Source organism: Colossoma macropomum, unplaced genomic scaffold (genome assembly GCF_904425465.1).
Source record: "Colossoma macropomum unplaced genomic scaffold, Colossoma_macropomum, whole genome shotgun sequence".
NCBI classification, from domain to species: domain Eukaryota; kingdom Metazoa; phylum Chordata; class Actinopteri; order Characiformes; family Serrasalmidae; genus Colossoma; species Colossoma macropomum.
This window is the reverse complement of record NW_023494804.1, coordinates 29,439,293-29,459,036: the sequence shown is the minus strand read 5'-3', so window position 1 is coordinate 29,459,036 and position 19,744 is coordinate 29,439,293. Positions and strand designations below refer to the sequence as shown.

Sequence of the window (19,744 nt, the reverse complement as noted above, 5' to 3'; positions counted from 1 at the left end):
GCTACTTAAACTCCTCCACCTGGGGCAGCTCCTCTCCCCTTACCTAGAGAGGCATGCCATCCGTTCCCGGGTGAACATTCACTATGATCAACGGACACAATATATTGTTTACCCTGCCGGGGAGATGGTTACTGGAACATACCCCTGGAGCCAGGCCTGGTGGCTGGGCAGCCCGTAACCCGGCTGGGCTAAGCCTAAAAAGGCAACGTAGCGGGACCACGTGGGTTCACCATCCGCAAAAAGTTCAGCATGGGGGACCAATGCAGTGCATTATAGGCAGTGGGAGATACCAATACCATTCGCCAAACGTGTAGTCTGATCTTCAGAGTCTGACCAAATCAGACTGAGCCATAAAACTGCCGCAATATCAAGTTTAGCTCAGTTTTGTTATTCTTTGCCAGATCAATATTAATGTTGTTTTGTTCCAGCCAGTCTGTAAAGCATCTTACAGCCCATTTAGTTTGGCGAATGGTGTTGGGTTAATTTCTGGCTGATTCCAGGTTGTTTAGCTGTTCTTCTGTCACAGCTGCCGACTGAAAAGCTGCTCAGTGGTGATGACAGTTTGGGAATTTAGTGTCGTCTCATCTTCAGAGTCTGACCAAATCGGCTGTCGGTCAAATGTGATCTTAAAAGTGTCCATTTTCTGTTTGTGGCAAAGTAAGAAGTAAAAACGTTCAAATGTCTTGAGCGTCTCCTACAGCTTTCAAAGTCGTTGCTTAGCACCGGTGTCTCAGTGGAGTGATACAGTGTTTGTGAAAAACCTGTGATGTTATGGTGAAATAACAGCACAATTAGAACGCTGCTCAACCAATCAGCTCGCGTGGCCAGAACTAACTGTTGTATAATTGCCAATAATATTGTGGCGTAGAATAAGACACCAAACTCTGAAGATTAAAATCATGTCGCGCCCAAAAGACATTTAGCCTTATAAAATCAGTCCCCTTTAGAATACCGTGGTGTCGGCATAGAAGGAGACACAGGTAAGGCAGTTATTCTGCTGAGAGTAGTTCTCTTCACTTTCACAGACGTGGTTTAGTTTGCAGGTGTTAGTTTGTAGCTGATGGAATCATCACTTATATGACAGTACTTTGGTTGTGCATTTTTAGAGCTGGTTTGAGCTGAATGGCTGTTAAATCTAAACTTTGTCCTCTCATCATGTACTACTTACACTATACCCAGACAGCAGCATATACTGGTCCACTGTCTTGTAACATCGTTACTCCGCTGACTGTTTGCCGCTGCTGGTCCACCATCAGACCACCCAGATTCCTGTCCTGCATACAAGCTTTAACTAGTAGATTTTAAATGCACATAGATTATTTTCTAAATTAAAAGGCTAAGAACAAACAACTGAGAGAAAAAATGAATGACTAGGCCTGATATAAAAAGATTTTATTGAAAATGCTGTTGTGTTCCTTAACCACTGGTGGACCGCCCAGAAAATGCTGAGCAAAATGCCAGTGGACCACCAGCTGTGCCATCAGCGGGCCGACAGTGGTCCACTATCCTCTTGCTATCAGGGTAGTCCATTTTTATGACTCCTTTGATCAGAACTGCATGTCTTATAATGAATGAATTCAGGCCTGGATTAAAAATGCTTCAGGAGGAGAAGATTAAAGCTGTAATGCTGTTGCGGATCATGACGAAACAGGTGAGGCAGATGAGAAAGCTGTATGTGTTCGGCATTTATTAGAAAATTAGAAAGGAAAAACAGAAGGTACAGGAGAAATAAAAGAAGACGAGACTAGAAAAATATGACAGACCTAAACTATGAGAAAAAGGGATTAACAAACAACATCAATACTATGCAAAGGCTAAAGTGGACAGGGAAAGGATCAGAGACAGAAAGTGGTTAAGGGACAGCAACAGGAAGACAAGGACAGCTACAAGGACCAGGATGGAAATGACACAGAGCAGGAGTGAGGCAGTGACAGGGATGAGAACAGGTACGGTGACAGGAACTGGAGCATGGACAGAGATGGGGACTGGCCCGTACTCATTGTGAGAAGTGGCATCATAAAAATGATCATAAAAGTTATTAAAAATATTTCCCCCTGGAGAATTATTAAATCCAATAATAACAAAATTAATCATTAGTCATAATGAAGAGAGTGAAAATGTTGTCTTTTCCAGCTGTGAACTACTGGATGAGGATCAGTGTTAATGTAACTGGAAACGTGTCTGAACATAACGAGTCACACATTACTGCATGGGTGAGTACAGAACTGGCACTCTTATTATTAGGGGTGGTGGAGGATGATTTCATTCTGTTTGAATTGTTTTTGAATCCTTGGTTTGTTTTCATTATTACTTATGCGCTGTTACTAATGTCCACAAAAATCTGAAATGTTTGATTCTTTATGCATACTTTTCACTATTACACGAGGATGTAGTTTACATGCCTGTAAACCCTGTATTGCTGCCACATTATACAATACAGGGAAATAAATATTCAGACACTTTGTTATTTAATATGCTTCCAGTATGTACTTCCACATTGTACTTACAAATATGAACAGAACATGTATTTATAAACATTAAAAAACAAAAACATACATTAAAAAAAAAAACAAAATTGACAGAGCAAAAATATTCAGATGCCAATAAAAATAACAAAATTCTTTAATGCGGATCTGGTTGTCGGTAATTGTAGTTTTTCAACGTCTACGGCAAGAAGTAATTAGCCTTTTGCATCATTGTAGTTACATTTTTGCCCATTCCTTGGCAAACCGCCTCCGATTCCCCAAGGTTCCCCCGACCAAGGCTCCTCTCTTATCCTCCTTAAAGCCAGCGCACACCAGAAATGATGTGCCACACAGCATCACATAGCAAAGCACTGTTATATTAGAGTGCGTCATAGTGAGAGCTCAGATAAACGTCAAGATCAAGTTCATTTTCGCATTCTACACATTTCAGTTTAATGAAATAAAACTGTCAGGATTGTTTTTTATGCTTGGCATAAGCTACCTACCTATACACAAGCTCACTTACATACAGGCTTATTGTTTAGTAGCTAAAGGGACTTCAATGCTAACTAATGGAGCTATTCTTAGGTTATAGAAGTGTGTAATAATACTTTGAGCTTGCCAACGGGCCCATGGGTTGTTAAGGGGTTAAAATAACATGAATTGTGAATTTTTTGGACACTGCGCAACATGACGCAGCGTGGCGACGTCTGCCTGAGTTGCCACATGGGAGCCACCAGAGCTGCTAGAGTCACCAGAGCTTCATCTCTGTTGGCTGATCTGCACCGTTTTGCTCCACCTGTTTTTCCCTGTTTTTGCATTCTAACATTTTATACTAATGCTCTTTGCTATCCGGTGTCGACCAGAGGAGAATGGGTTCCCCTTCTGAGTCTTGGTTCCTCTCAAGGTTCCTTCCTGTTGCTCTTAGGAAGTTTTTCCTTGCCTCTGTCGCCATTGGCGACGCTCATGGGGGCTCAGACCCGGATTTTTCTGTAAAGCTGCTTTGTGACAACACCTGTTGTAAAAAGCACTATATAAATAAACTTTGACTTGATTTGACTTGACTTGACTTGACTTGACTTGACTTGACGTAGTGCGTCCAGCGTACACTGGCCTTAATCATTAATCCGGAGAAATCTTGCATGCTGCACCTCTCTGGGGAAAATTACTTGTACTTCCATAAACTTTACAGTTGCATAATGTCAACCAGTTGTAGTAACAGGGATGTGCTGACAGGGATGTTTAAGGTCTTTGCTAGAACTAGGTAGCTTTTTACCATTTCAGTGTTGTTTAACCCCTTAAATTGTCAGGACCCACCGGCAGGGCCAAAGTTTAATTGCACACTGCTATAACCTAAGAAAAGCTCACCCAGTTTACATTGAAGTCCCTGTAGTTACTGAATAATAAGTCTTAGTATGACATAAACATGGGATTTTAAGGGGTTAATAATGTTGTGCCTGAGAACTTTAGGAACCAACCAATGGCACAGTCTTTTATAAGACATGAGGTGCAGTGTGCACAAGAACGTTTTTATCTGTGCAGCATTAATATGTAGAACTTGATTTTATTTTATTTTTAATATATGTGCATATTTTAATATAGTGTCAGATTTTTTTCTCTTGTCTTATGGAATTGCACTTGTGGAAACATACATTTTTGTTGATATTTTAGGTACAAAATCAAAAGGCAGTATGTGTTTAAATCTGAAGTAGATATTTGCATTGGTAGTACATTAAATAACAAAAACACTAGTGTCTAAATACTTGTTTTGTTTGATGGTACATCTCGTGTTTTGCAGCTCCAGAGTCTGTTTCAGCAGCATCTAGGTGAATGCAGGTGCATTGCTAATGCTACTTCTGCCACCTCGTCACAAATGCCATTCATTTCTACCACTCCACCCTCTGAAACCAGCAATGGCACACACAGCAACAGCTTCTCAACAACACCTGACAACTTTAGTTCTCCCTCTACACAAAGTGTCACGTCATTGACTGCAATTCAGGGAAACAGGTATCAGTAATTATTGCTCACTTAGAAAAGGGTTGCTGTTCCATTCTAGTTGAGAACGATCAAACTTTTAATGACGTAATGGTGCAATAAAGCCAGCGCTTTGAAAACATTAATCAGCTTTGAAACTGGTCATGAAATTGGCCTGCAGTTAAGTTTGGCCACACTTTATTTGGATGGTCCCCTATAGATACTTAAATCATTAACAAACTTTCTGGTAATGTTCAGTTGATTATCAACACCATTATGGTTAGGATTAGGATTAGGGGTAGGTGTTACCTTAAGTTTAATACAAAACTTTGTCATTTCATGGCAGACTAATAAAAAAATACCAGCTCAACAGTCATAACTGATCTGGTCAGTCATAATAGGTACTGTGCTAACTTTGTTCTTTGAACAGACATTTTCTCCCTCTCTTGTAGTTCTACAGTTACAGACTGTAGTCCATCTGTTTCTCTGATACTTTGTTAGCCCCCTTTTACCCTGTTCTTCAGTGGTCAGGACCCCATGGACCCTCACAGAGCAGGTACTATTTGGGTGGTGGATCATTCTCAGCACTGCAGTAACACTGACGTGGTGGTGGTGTGTTAGTGTGTGTTGTGCTGGTGCGAGTGGATCAGACACAGCAGTGCTGCTGGAGTTTTTCAACACCTCAGTGTCACTGCTGGACAGAGAATAGTCCACCAACCAAAAACATCCAGCCAACAGCGTCCTGTGGGCAGCGTCCTGTGACCACTGATGAAGGACTAGAGGATGACCAACACAAACTGTACAGCAGCAGATGAGCTATCGTCTCTGACTTTACATCTACAAGGTGGACTGACAAGGTAGGAGTGTCGAACAGAGTGGACAGTGAGTGGACACAGTGTTTGAAAACTCCAGCAGCACTGCTGTGTCTGATCCACTCGTACCAGCGCAACACACACTAACACACCACCACCACGTCAGTGTTACTGCAGTGCTGAGAATGATCCACCACCCAAATAGTACCTGCTCTGTGAGGGTCCATGGGGGTCCTGACCACTGAAGAACAGGGTAAAAGGGGGCTAACAAAGTACCAGAGAAACAGATGGACTACAGTCTGTAACTGTAGAACTACAAAGTGCACCTATATAGTAAGTGGAGCTGATAAAATGGACAATGAGCGGAGAAACAAGGAGGTGGTCATAATGTTACGCCTGATCGGTCTGTGTTATACATATAGGGCCCCTCAAGATTCCCCAGTTGTTTGAAATGTGCAGCCTCTTTACATGTCTACTATAAACCCTGCAACACAGTTAGGGACCCTTTTTCACTTTTTCAGGTAAAGTGGTACAGTTTGTCTGCAAAATGGGGCACTGTTTTATAGTTATTCTGTGGTTATAGTTTGTATTAATATATTTATGTAGCCTCCTCACAGAACCACAGCATCCTATATGTAGCAACAAATAATTTAGTCACATTTGGCTGAAAGAATAACAATCATGAGCCAATTTGTATTATAATTTTTCAAACAAGTGCCTCTGAAAGGTGACCTTCGGATGCTCTGACAATGATCTGCAGCTGAGGTTTCCTCTTGGACTCAATCTGATCTCTCTTCTCCACGTTTCATTCTGTACTCTCTCAGTAAATTGCACCTTTCTGTTCCTTTATGATGTCTTTTCTCCTCCGTCCCCTGACTGTTCTGGTTTAGGTGTCATTTGACAGAATGAGAATTGTATTGAATTAGCGCTGCATACAATGTGATTCCATACCGTAGTGCATTAAGTAGAGCCTGTTGGCCTAAAACGTGATTTACACTGTTCAGTTTCTCTACATTTCACCACACAGAGGGATCAGTGTTGGCACATATAGCAGCTATATATCTTTGCTTAAACACATTGACAGCTGTTACATGCCAAGGTGGTAGACGTAATAGTAATGAGTCAGGTGTTATAAATGGTTATTAGATATAAAGGCAAAACTGTACAGCTGGAGAATGGAGACAGAAAACCTGGATGTGATACTGATACAGGCCAAGATACACATACATATGCAATATAGAGAGGTGTATCTCAAAACTAGGGCTTAACAGTTTTTTGAGCCATGTTTCAATTACCATTTAAATATGCTTGTTTTCTGTAAATTAGACATAAGGACTGTTTTACACCAAGAAGACCAGCACATCCATTTTTCAGCTGAATGCTGAAAATAATGTACCAGATTGACCGTTTGCGAGCTCTGCGTTACAAGTTTAAATTTTCCCACTTGAGGGTTGTTAATGTTGGAAAATTGCAGCTCCTGCAATTTGAAAATTACACTCACACTAGACAATCATTCAGCCCTTTTCAAAGCCAGGAATGCAGCTGAGGTAGGCAGTGTTTCTTGGCCATTATGTCGAGGAAGCCTGGCCCATTTTGTAGGCCTTCGTTTCTAAGCACTTAACAGATGTTTCCTTCCAGACCTTCAATCATCCACTATCCATCACATGCAGCACAAAACTGTTCGAAAAATGTCAGAAACAACTGCAAATCACATGATACAGTGACAGCAGAGTTTGTAATGAAATGTGAAATGTTTTTAAATGTAAGACGTACTTGTGTCTCATTGCTTATGTCAGTAAGCATGATGTGTTGGTACAGGCTGCCCAGCCCATCTAGGTCAATGAGCACTGAAGAGAAGCCTCCAAACACCAGCAAGTACTCTCCCATCTCGACTGCAGTCTAATCTTTGAGAAAAGGCTATTATTTATAATGTAAACCATGATAAGTTACCATTTCAGTATAATACAAACTCAGCCTGTTAACTAACTAGCTAAGATGGGATTGCTGGTTGGATAACATGAGCTATATGACTCATCTTATCCATCCATCCATCATCTAAACCGCTTATCCTTCTGGGTCGCTGGAGGCAGGATACACCCTGGACAGGTCGCCAGTCCATCGCAGGGCAGACATACACAATCACACACACACCTAGGGGCAATTTTAGCACGTCCAATCAGCCTGACTGCATGTTTTTGGACTGTGGGAGGAAACCGGAGTACCCGGAGGAAACCCACGCAGACACGGGGAGAACAGGCAAACTCCACACAGAAATGACCCTGGTCACCCGGCCGGGAATCAAACTCAGGCCATTCTTGCTGTGAGGCGACAGCACTACCCACTGTGCCACCGTGCTGCCCTTTGACTCATCTTATGGAACACAGAATTGATCTTGGCTCTTTATGAGGCCCTCTAAATTGAATAAATAAATAAAATAATAAATCCGTCCTGCAACAAATGAGTCTGTCAGGTAACATTGACTTTATAGCCATTTAGCAGCACGAAAGTCCTTTTCTTTACACAGAGCTTGATATCATTTCCAGGGTGTATCCTGCCTTCCGGCCAATGACTGCTGGGATAGGCTCCAGCTCTCCCTGTGACCCAGAAGGATAAGCAGTTTAGAAAATGTGTGTGTGTGTGTGTAAATCCAAAGGTATTCTGTCATCACAACTGGACAGTGCGTCATGTGCAACTCCCAAACTGCCCACCAGAGGTCATCATCTCCTGAAGTCTACCTGTCACTCTCACACACCTGTTCTCAATCTCCATTCATCAGCTCCCCTATAAATACTCTCACACTCTTTTGCCACTCCTTGTGAAGCATTGTTAGTGTATCACTGCAATCCTGGGCCCTTTCTCTCTGACTTTGGGCTCTTTGCCAGCCTTTTCTGACTTGGATTTTGTTTGGATTTTTCTGCCTTGGCTCTGTTGTATGTGTTTTTTGGCCTCTGGCCCTCTGCTCTGCCCTGACTCTGCTTTTTGGACTGTGTTTTATACTGTTGTTCCTGACTAAATAAAGCCTGCTGATGGATCCCACAAACCGGCCTACCCCTGCATTGTTAGAGTGTACGATTAAGTGCACATTTGCTTGACTCACTCAAAAAAATCAAAGATATTTATTATGACAAAAACTGATCTTATTGAGTCACAAGCCCACAAACCAATTCAAGTCTCAAATCAGTGAAGATGAACTCCAATTTGAGACAGAAAAGTCTCTGATTTAGTCAAGTGAAGTCCCAAGACAAGAAAATTGCGCCTTGAGCAGACCTCAGAAAACAATGAATCAACAGTTTGACAGTGCCTCTTCTTTATATGTTAACTGGGGTCATCATCTCCTCCAGTGTGACAGTGCCTCTTCTTTATATGGTAACTGGTATAATATATAAAGAGCATAAAACTAATATGATCTTTGTAAATAAAGGATTCAGAGCATGAAGACGACAGTAGACACCTTAAATCTCAAATAATGTGTCTTTCTTCTTGTTTGCCTTTTAGCTCAATAAAAGAAAATGAAACCACTACCAGCCTCTTTCAAGTAAGCACCAATTTCTGTTTTATAGAGACGCTCCTCAGTGTGCTGTATTTACCCTCCTTTTGTGACTGTGTGTATTTTGGGATGAACGTAATCCGCTCTTTGTGTTTTTATTTTCAGAGCATTGAGGTTGTATGTGACAATAAGACGGCCATACGGTCAGTTCCAGTTGGTATTTTCCACTGTTATCTCCTCACATGGTGCTGAACAGAATGTCTGAAGCTGGTGTTTTCTGACCAATGGTCCTCTGGTTCTGCTCGTCCCACAGGCTCACTGAGTGCACCGTGCTGTTGCAGTTGAGTCGGCCAACCAGTCCGTGCTGTATTGCACGCATCGTAAACATCGTACAGATTAACTCCACCATCCAGGGACAGGTGATTGGAAACCAAGTAAAGAGAGTGGGTGAGTGTCACCACACTGGTGGGTCCACTACATGGCCATGAAATAAAAACATGACATCCGTTACGAAAATTGCATATTTTGAATGCAGTGAATTTCTCCATTAACTTATTGTCTTTGCACCCAAAAGGAAAAGAGCTTTGCCACAGTGATGCTACAGAGCCTCCAGCTGGAAGCTTTGAGAGGTGTAATGGTTCTCTCAACACTGAGGTTCCCTCTTATTCAAATGGTATGTACCGCACACACATGATGGCAAAAACCTGGTGTTACATAACATTTTTTCTTTATCTGTCAATTACTTTAGTTAAATATACAGAGTTATCTAGATATGCTACCATCCAGACAACGTCTTTTTCAGGCCTTCTTTTTTCCGCAAGACAATGCCAAACCATATTCTGCATGTATTACAGCAGCACAGCTCCATATTAAAAGAGTCCGGGTGCTAAACTGACCTGCCTGCAGTCCAGACCTGTCACCACTGAAAACATTTGGCACATTATGAAATATGAAATACAATAAATGAGACCCTGAACTGTTGAGCAGCTGAAATCCTGTATCAAACAAGAACAGGAAAACTTTTCACTTTCAAAACTACAGGTGATGAGGTGATGAAACACAGTGGTAAACTAAGGCCACCGTCCCAAATTTTTTGGAACGTGTTGTTGGCATCAAACTCAAAATGGGCATATATTTTTCAAAAAACAATACAAATAAGTATGTATATATATATATATGTCCACATTCTTGACCTGGTAAAGCTGTGTGCTCTTAAAATAACCTTCATTTCAATTCATCAATATTGAGAAAATGGATCATCATGGATCACGATACTTTGGTACACTTTATTTATATTAACACTAAAGAAGAGGAAAATCTCTGATAAAATTCACTATATATATATATATATATATATATATATATATATAACACACATTAAATATACATATTTATATATATATATATACACACACACACAGTCAATAGTTTCCTTAATTGTACTTGTGTAGTAGCTCATAGAAAACAATTGTTCTAATATGCTATAAGTTTCTCATAGAAATAATAAAAATCAACTAAAATCTTACATTATCTAGTGAATGTTATCAGAGATTTTCCTCTTCTTTAGTGTTAATATAAATAATGTGTACCAAAGTATCGTGATCCATGATGATCCATTTTCTCAATATTGATGAATTGAAATGAAGGTTATTTTAAGAGCACACAGCTTTACCAGGTCAAGAATGTGGACATGCAAGTGCACCAGCAACAGGGAGATCAGAGAGAAGCAGAGAAAATAACAAGTGTTAGAAGTGTTGCAGACAGAAGAACACTGAGGCGCAAGTTTTGTGAACATGCAAAATTGCATCAGTGTTTTTACTTTGTGACATTTTAAATTATTCTTTTTTTCTTAAACTTGAGCATTTGGGATGGTTGGTAAACATTATTTACGGTCAGATACGTTAATCTATTAAGACAGATAGACTCTTAATCAGATATAAAGGATGTTGGCAAAGTTTGGTGCAACTTTAAGAGAATTTGGTGATGAACAAATGGTAAGTGGAGCTGATAAACTGGGCAAAGAACGTTGATACCAGGTAGATGTACTTAGTGAAGGTGTGTCGGTGTAGATGCTGGCCGTATATATCTCGGCCGTGTTATTGTTTAATAATATTAATGCTTGTTCTGTGCTTACCTTGTCACAGTTCAGGCTACCTAATGTTATCTAGCAGACAGTGAACCAGGGACAAGATGAGGATTTTTATTAAGAAGCATAAGTTATGTTTTGCACCCTTCATGAATGCCTCCTTGTTGTTAAAATGCAATTGGAACTTGTGTGACAATGCTGTGCAGCTGATGGTGAGTGGGCAAAACTAGGCTTGACTTATCTTGTTTAAGTGGTAACTGAATAATAAGTCTTCATAAAATACCCCTATGCCATGAATGTGAGACTGGACAAGGAGAGGACCAAAGACAGGCAGCAGGTTAAGAGAGACGATCATTGATGGGGACTGTAAACAGGAATGGAATGACAGACAGGAGATGACATTGACATTGACCTGGGACAGGACAGTAGACTAACTGAAACTTTCTCTTGCCCAGGCAGGGCATCAGCGGTGACTCCATCGGCTACTGGTGGGGTTGTGGCAACTTCCTCTGCTGCAGGCATGGGAACGCTAACGTCCTCTGCTACAAGCAGGCGAGCGCCAACGTCCTCTGCTGCAGGCATGGGAACGCTAACGTCCTCTGCTACAAGCAGGCGAGCGCCAACGTCCTCTGCTGCAGGCGTGGGAGCGCCAACGTCCTCTGCTGCAGGCATGGGAGCGCCAATGTCCTCTGCTGCAGGCGTGGGAGCGCCAACGTCCTCTGCTACAAGCAGGCGAGCGCCAATGTCCTCTGCTGCAGGCATAAGAATACTAAACTCATCTGCACAAGTGTTTTCAAGCATGAACACAGGAACTGGAACAACTGAGCCTTCAGCCGTGGACTGGAGCACAAGAGTAGCTTTACCTACAGCCATAGGTAGGAGCACAGAAGCGGCTTTACCTTCAGTCGCTTTTTAGACAGCACTAAGATTCTTTAGTCTTTACTTCCAGGTGAGCTGGAGCCATGAACTTCAAAATATGAAATGTATTCAAGTTGTTCTCTATCAATTAAATTTAATTAATTTAACATTCTGCTCTAGTGCCATCGCCCACTGACTGCACGTTCTCACTGAACTGTCGTGATCACTGTGAGTACAATTATTACCATCAGAAAAATCATTTAAATAACTTTCCCCTGACAATCAGATTAGTTGCTTTAATCATAATGAAGACATTATTTGTGTGACATAACAAAGACAGTGTAGAGTAAATGGCTGCGGTTGTCTTTTGCAGCGAGGTACTACTGGATGAGGATCAGTGTTAATGTGACTGGAAACGCGTCTGAACATGAGTCAAACATTACTGAATGGGTGAGTACAGAACTGGCATTCTTTTATAAGCCTACATGTGTAGTGGAGGATGATTTCATTCTTTTTGAATTCTTTTTAAATATTTAGTTCGTTTCCAACTGGTACTATCAAATAGATTGTATAGTGAAATAACTAATATTTGCATTCTAAGTCACTGTCTGTGTTTACATGCAAAGATTTTTGCCAATCCGATTGAACACATTCCGATTACAGATTCAGACTGAGGTGTTTATTCTCACTCTACTCAACAATCTGATTAAAATCTTTGTTTACATGCTCACTACAAGTAATCTGATCCAAAATGACGCGCATGCATGGAGAACCACTTAGTGTAGACGTTACCATGACAGTGAACATCACGTAAGTCCAGTCAGAGTGAGATGAGCAGCAGTGAGCAGTGCTTGTATTTTTAATCACTTTAAAATAAAGAAGGCCGAGAGGAAGACGTCGTGTTCTGAGACACATAAGCTGGACGTCCGTCTCACCGCCGTCTTTTAAAGATCAGAGCATAAACTTCGTCTCCTCTGCAGACCAGTTTCTGCTCCGCCATGTTGAACGGTATAAACTCTCACTGTGACGTGACGAACATGATCAGAACGGACTTAAACTTTCTGATAGGGAATGTAATCAGATACAGGCGTTTACACGGATATTATTCTTCTATTTAACAGATTATTTACAGGATTACCCACCTCGATCAGTCGGATAGAAACTGTATTCCGAATGGCCTCAATCGGACTAGACTATTCCGACTGAGGTGTTTACACGGACGTATTCTATTCCGATAGAGCTATTAGTCAGATTATTAATGGATTATTAGGCTGCATGTAAACATGGCTATTGATATCTAGCTCATCTATCCTTGGCATCAATATTGATGGTAACACCTTCTCCCCACGTCCGCAACCTCTGAGTTATTTTTGACCCCACATTCTCTTTTGACATCCACATCAATCCCATTGTTAAGACAGCATTTTTCCATCTTTGTAATATTTCTCTCCTCTGACCGTTTCTCAGCCAAGCCGATGTAGAAACACTTGTGCATGCATTAGTGACATCACGGCTGGACTACTGCAATGTTCTTCTTTCTGGCCTCCCTGTCAAAACCCTCACTAGGTTACCATACGTTCAAAATGCCACTGCTAGGATCGTCACCTTTTTCAAAAAAGAATGACCACATCATTCAGGTCCTTCACTGGTTACCCATCACATTCCGTGTCCAGTACAAGGTTCTCCTTATAACATGTAGCTTTGCATGGTCTGGCTCCTCAATACCCAGCAGAGCTTCATCTGTATGTCCCATCCCGCACTTTAAGATCACAAAATGTTGAAAATCATGTTCCAAGGTTTAAATTGGCTTCTATGGGTGGTCTATCATTTAATGTAGTAGCTCCCAAATTGTGAAATACCTTCCCGTGGGATGCAACCTCTCTATCTTCATTTAAATCTCTGTTAAAGACTTGTTTTCACTGTGTGATCGTTGTTCTGTTTTACTTGAATGTTTACCTGTATTGTCCTCTGGTTTAGTGTGTTGGTGTTTAATGTGTTTGTTCTTTGACTGTAAAGCGTCCTTGAGCAGGGAAAGGCGCTATATAAATAAAAGTGATGATGATGATGATGATGATCCTCCATGATCTAGTTTACACACCTGTAAACCCTACATTCCCACCTTATAAATACATCTTGTGTTTCTACAGCTCCGGAGTCTGTTTCAGCAGCATGAATGCAGGTCTATCCTAACCACATCTCCCAGCTTTAGTTCTACTCCCTCAACGCAAAATGTCAGCTCAGCGACTGCAGTTCAGTCCCAAAACTGCGTGTCAACAAACAGGTAGTGTGATGACTAGTAATTATTGCTCATCAAGAAAAGTGTTGGCTGTTTTGTACGGTGTTGGGTAAGGACTACCAAACGTATATTAATGTTATGGTACAGTAAGTCCAGTGCTTTTACCAGCTTCGAAATCGGTCATGGGCAAAATTAGACCTGGACACTACTGTGTTAGAATGGCTGTGTCTTTAAAAGGTGCCATTTTGTTTTAAAATAAATTTGTTAAACGTCTTTATTAAATCCTTTCTTAATTTACGCACATTATTATTGCATAACCACTGTTGTTGAATACAACATTTTTGCAGACCTTTGCATTGGTAGCTTAAGTATTTCTATGTCAGAAAATAGGTTGCGATAAAAAGGCAAAAACACAACGGGAGAACGGAGAAAAAACAGGGTGGATACAAAAGGAGTGGAGCCTGACCAGGGAACCTGCGACTGGCTGAGATACAGATACATATGCAAAATTGATAGACATAGGCTGGGGAAATATCGAATTGTGATTTTTTTTTAGCCATATTGTGATTTAAAAATGTATATTTTCTATAAGCTCTGGAGCTTAGTTCAGGAGCTCTGCACTACTGGCTTAAATTTTCTCACTTAAAATTAAGACAGTGTTAGAAAATGTAGAATTTAGTTACAATTGCCACTCTTGCGATTAGAAAAATCCACTTTTTTAAATTGTAGTTTCAACATAAAAACTATTCATCGTTCAGCCCTTTTCAAAGCCAAGAATGTAGCTGAGGTAGGCTGTGTTTCTTGGCACTCAACTAGTGTTTTCTTCCAAGTTTCAACCACTCACAATGAAAATTGGCAGAAACAGCTAATGCTGAGTTTGTAATGAAATCTGAAATCTGAAAGCGCAGAGCTCTTGGGTGTGTAATCAGTAATGTATTTGTTATTGAGTGTAGAACCTTTATTGGTATGAAGTGGTAAAGTGAAATAGGTATGTTTGGTGTTACTTTGTGGTGAGGTGGGATGCAACACGGTGGGCAAAGAAAAGCGATGCTTAAGACCAGTGTGCTCAAACAAAGGAACTTCAAAAAGGGAAACTAAAAAGAACACAAAACCACCCGCAAGACTGTCTTTTCCTTTTGACCTTGTTCTTTTCTGTTCTTTTGTTTTCTTCTCTTTTCTTTTCTGTTACCTGCTTTGGTGCTCTTTCACCTTTTCTTTTTCTTTTATTACTTTGTCTTTTCTTCTCTTGTTCTTTCTCTATTTCTCTCCTTTCTTTATCTCTCTCCTTTTTCTTTTTGTTCTTTTCTCTTTCTCTTTCTTTCTTTCTCTCTGTGCACAGCCTCAGGTCAAATTCTGTATAAGTGTTAAGGTTTTTAGTAAATCAGTATTGAATGGGAGAGCAGATACAGTGTGGAGAGGGAAACTTGGCCTAGGGATGGATAAGTGACCGGGTTGGAGGGTGTTGGAGGGTGTTGGAGGGTGTTGGAGGGTGTCCCTTTAAAAAGAGATCTGGTGATCTCCAGTGGAGAATTTTACATGGGGCTGTAGCTGTGAACTCATTTGTGTCAGTTATTAATAAACATGTCAGTGATAAATGTGTGTTTTATGGTCTTAGAGAGACTTTCACTGTTTTTAGAGTGTGAAAGACTAAAACCGCTCTTTGGTACACTGAGTTTTTGAAGTGTGGAGAAGTTTTTATGTCACATGTTTTTACTTTCGGGACCGGCTACAACCGAAAAGACAGAATAAAATGGCAACTGCTTAACTTTGTTGTTGGCCAGGCTAAGCTTGAAGTTTAAAATTTGAGAAGGAACAAAGTAGAGAACCGAGCAGGACATGATGTCTTACCTTTGTTTATTGCTCCAGTGAAATCTAGAATTGTTTAAGTTTTATAAAGCCGTGAACAACTTGAGTTTGAATGGTGCTATAATGATGTTTTCTGCACTGTGCTGGAGGGTGAGTTAGTCTTTGCCAGTCCTTGGGGCTGATATTGTTTGGGGGCAGTCATATTACGCATGAAGCATTTGTGTGTTATGATTTAGTGACTGAATAAAAGTCTCTGTTAAATTTCTTTCTTTCTTTCTTTCTCGGCTGAATTACCATACCGGTTACCCCTCTACTAAGGTGTAATGCTGAGCTGCTGTTTTTGCTAGCTTTTTGTGCAACTGGTCAGCCCTGATTATCGCTAGGGCTTCTGGGAGTTGAAGTTCTGGGAGCTGCACCTAGCGGCTCTCCTGGCACGACGCCAAGGCCCACTAGTGGCGGCTGGTGTCCTAGCCTGAACCCCTTACACAAAGCCCTTTAAATTAAGCTAGAATGTAGCATTGAAGACATTGTTCAGTGAAAAAACGAATTTAAATAACAAATTCTGCTTACCCTAAATGCAGTTAATCAGGTGAGACGTTTGGTGTAAAATTTTTGCTTCTTTAGTTTTGAACTACAGCTGCAAGGCTAATGTTTCTATCACTGGAAGTCAATAGTTTCCCAAACTGTTTCCACAAATACTGTCTGATCAAACTAATCCAGGTCTTCATTAAGATCATGCAGACAAGTCATTGTGGTTTAGAACCTCTATATGTCAAATATTTGAAAAGTATTGGTGAAATATAAATAAATAAAAACAAAAACAAAAAAGCCCAAATGATGCATGTCTTTCTCCTTGTTTGCTTTTTAGCACAACAAATGAAAACAGCACCCGCCTTTTCCAAGTAAGCACCAGTTTAAGAGTAGCTCCTCAGTGTGGTGTATTTCCTCATGTTTTGTAGTGACTGAAGAGTGTGGCTGTGTGTGTGTATGTAGTAGGTGTGTGTGTGTTTTAGGTGGATCTTGATCTGTAACGTGAAGTGTAATCTGCTCTGTGTGCTTTAATTTTCAGGACCTTGAAGTCATGTGTAACAAGACTGACATACGGTCAGTCTCCATAATTCATCTTATTCATACAGCGCTGAACAGAATGTCTGAAGCTGGTGTTTTCTGACTAATGGTCCTTTGGTTCTGCTCGTCCCATAGGCGCACTGAGTGCACCGTGCTGTTGCATTTCAGTCAGCCAATCAGTCCGTGCTGCATTACATGCATTGTAAGCACAGTACAGATTAACTCCACCATCCAGGGAAAGGTGGTAGACATAAGGAAAAAGGGTGAGTGCCGTCACACAGAAACTACATAGTTGTGACACTACATAGTTAGTTTTTAAATGATCTTTTCATTTTTCAAAGGAAAAAAAAAATTTTGCAACACCTATATCGCCAATGTGAAAAAGTAATTGCCTCCTAAACTTATTAACAGGTTATGTTACTTTTAGTGGCAGCAACTGCCACCACTGCTTCCTATACCTGGAGATCAGTCTTTCACATTGATGTGGAAGAATTTTGGCCACTCTACTTTATAGAATTGCTTTAATTTGGCCACACTGGGGGGATTTTGGGTATGATCTGCCCATTTAATGTCCTGCCACATCTCCATGGGGTCCAAGTCAGGACTTTGACAAGGCCACTCCGAACCCATAATTTTATTTCCTTTGAGTTATTTAGAGGTGGACTTGCTCTTGTGCTTTGGATTGTTGTCTTGCTGCATAACCCAGCTGTGCTTGAGCTTCTGCTCATGGATGGATGACCAGGCATTCTCTGGTAGAGAGCAAAATTCATGCTTCTCTTAATTATGGCAAGTTGCCCAGGCCTCGAAGCGCCAAAGCATTTCCACACCACACTACCACCGCCATGTTTTGTTGGTATGACATTCTTATTACGGCTTGGCTATGCTATGTACTTTCTAAGGTAGGACAGCCTCTCAAACTAATGAATGTCATATAGATTATAGATTATAGATTAAGATATTAATGCCCCATCATCTTGCCTGCTTATTAATGTAAAACAATAAGATCACTGTACTGCTAGTAACTTGTATATATGTACAGAAAAATGTAGAAAGCTAGAAAACTTTCTTGGGGTAGACGTGGGCTGGAGGTTAGGGAACCAGCCCTGTGACCGGAAGGTTGCCGGTTCGATCCCCTCGGCTGACAGTCTATGACTGAAGTGCCCTTCAGCAAGGCACCTAACCCCCAGTTGCTCCCCGGGCGCTGTGGATAGGGTTGCCCCCTGCTCTGGGCAAGTGTGCTCTCTGCCCCCTAGTGTGTGTGTTCACTAGTGTGCATGCATGGAGGTGTTTCACTGCACAGATGGGTTAAATGCGGAGGTCTAATTCCACAGTGTGCAAAACACAGTTGGCTGATGGTTCTGAATATGAATAACTTGTGTTTTCAGCCTGTTGAAAGTTTGAAAGCTTTAAAATGTCAGATGTAGGATCTGTGGGATCAAAGCATTATTTACAAAGCATGAAGTGTGTGTATCAAAAAATCTGGAACAGTTGAGGTGACTGAGCTGGTAATTAAGGAGGGGGCAGTTATGAAGGGTATTTTGTATTACCTTAAACATACATATAAAAACCCACACTAAACACCTGTTAAGGCAGATACAGTAGCTGTGAGTGTGTGTGTGTGGCCTGAGTCCTGCCATGAATCCTGGCCTAAACTAACCCAGTCCGGCCCTGGCCGTAGGAAGGTATTTTGAGTAGGTGGTGGTTGGGGTGGAAGCTACTTGTGTGCCTCGCGTTTTATGTGCCATGGGCAGCTGTCAATCACACTGTTACACTCTCAGAAATAAAGGTACTAAGCTGGCTCTGGGTCAGTGCCCCTCTGGTCACTTTGTTCTGGTTCCCTCAAGGCTCCATCTCAGTACCTTTAGTCAGGGAACATAACTGAACCATAATCCACTGAAATGATATGTTCTAAGCTGTACTGACTCCACACACCCCGTCTCGTCTCCAGGCTTTTATTTTACTGTTCTGTTTAAAACATTCAGTTATGAAAAGGAAGAAATATGAACTTTTCACCTGGAAACACTTATTTAAGGTTCACAATCAGACCTTAAAACCACTGTTGGAGCTTTGAGGGAACATTTACACTGTTTGTACCTTGACAAACAAAAAATGTACCTGAACAGAACCTTTATTTCTAACAGTTTCCGTTTGTTCTTTGACGTACCATCAGATATCTTCTGGATGAGTTTAGAGTGCTGCTTGTGAGGTTTCCCTATCTAATGACCACAATAATACATTTGATTTTGAAAGAAATGAGCAGGAGTGTTGATACTTTTGAACATCCAGTTTTGATTCTAGCTAAATGAAGTGAACCTTGTACACTGTTATATTAATTGTTTTCTTGTTACGTCTTAAATTATGTAAAGGGGCAGAAATACGACGGATTTAAAACTCTTGATTTCTCTTGCCAGAAATGAGAGCTGAAGACCTGCTGAGCCAGAGCAAGAATGGTTTTGCCCTGAACTCCACACAGGTGCAGCAGATCGTGTTTTGGCTTGAGACGCTTCTCTCAGAGCCCAGCGTCACGCTGGATCTGTTGAACATTTCCATTAACATTGTCAGCAATCTGCTGGATGCATCAGCGAAGATGCTGCCATCCACTTCAAACAGGTGAGATGAACAGATGTTATTGCTGTTTATCACAATACTTTTAAGCAGATCTTTCTCGGGCTTAAGAATGCTTTACACAGTAAACAGAAGGCAACATGTTCAACAGCAAAGATGGTGTTTTCATCTAAACCTTGAAATAAACAAAAAGTTTTCAAATTTTAGAAATTTTGTAACCAAGAAAAGCCTTCCACCCAATGACTGCTGGGATAGGCTCCAGCTCCCCCCATGACCCAGAAGGATAAGTGGCTTACAAACAAACGGTGTACAAGTTATGGTGCTTTATTTTTAGGTTGTTGTTGGCTACACAGATGTGCACATCACCCATGTCATGTGCACTAA

At 41.0% G+C, this 19,744-nt stretch overlaps 1 protein-coding gene across 1 annotated transcript in view; it reads left to right on the top strand.

Moving 5' to 3' along the window:
• The first annotated feature begins 1,924 nt into the window (after positions 1 to 1,924).
• Positions 1,925 to 19,744, top strand: part of LOC118824359 — a 52,868-nt gene continuing 35,048 nt past the window's right edge. Inside the window, exons 1-10 of the mRNA XM_036594448.1 lie at positions 1,925 to 2,213; positions 4,264 to 4,475; positions 8,750 to 8,789; positions 8,907 to 8,944; positions 9,055 to 9,188; positions 9,316 to 9,395; positions 11,287 to 11,559; positions 16,797 to 16,831; positions 16,931 to 17,058; positions 19,207 to 19,405. Coding sequence (XP_036450341.1) covers positions 2,103 to 2,213; positions 4,264 to 4,475; positions 8,750 to 8,789; positions 8,907 to 8,944; positions 9,055 to 9,188; positions 9,316 to 9,395; positions 11,287 to 11,559; positions 16,797 to 16,831; positions 16,931 to 17,058; positions 19,207 to 19,405 — 1,250 coding nt within the window. The 5' untranslated portion in view covers positions 1,925 to 2,102. The remainder of the gene's footprint in view (positions 2,214 to 4,263; positions 4,476 to 8,749; positions 8,790 to 8,906; positions 8,945 to 9,054; positions 9,189 to 9,315; positions 9,396 to 11,286; positions 11,560 to 16,796; positions 16,832 to 16,930; positions 17,059 to 19,206; positions 19,406 to 19,744) is intronic.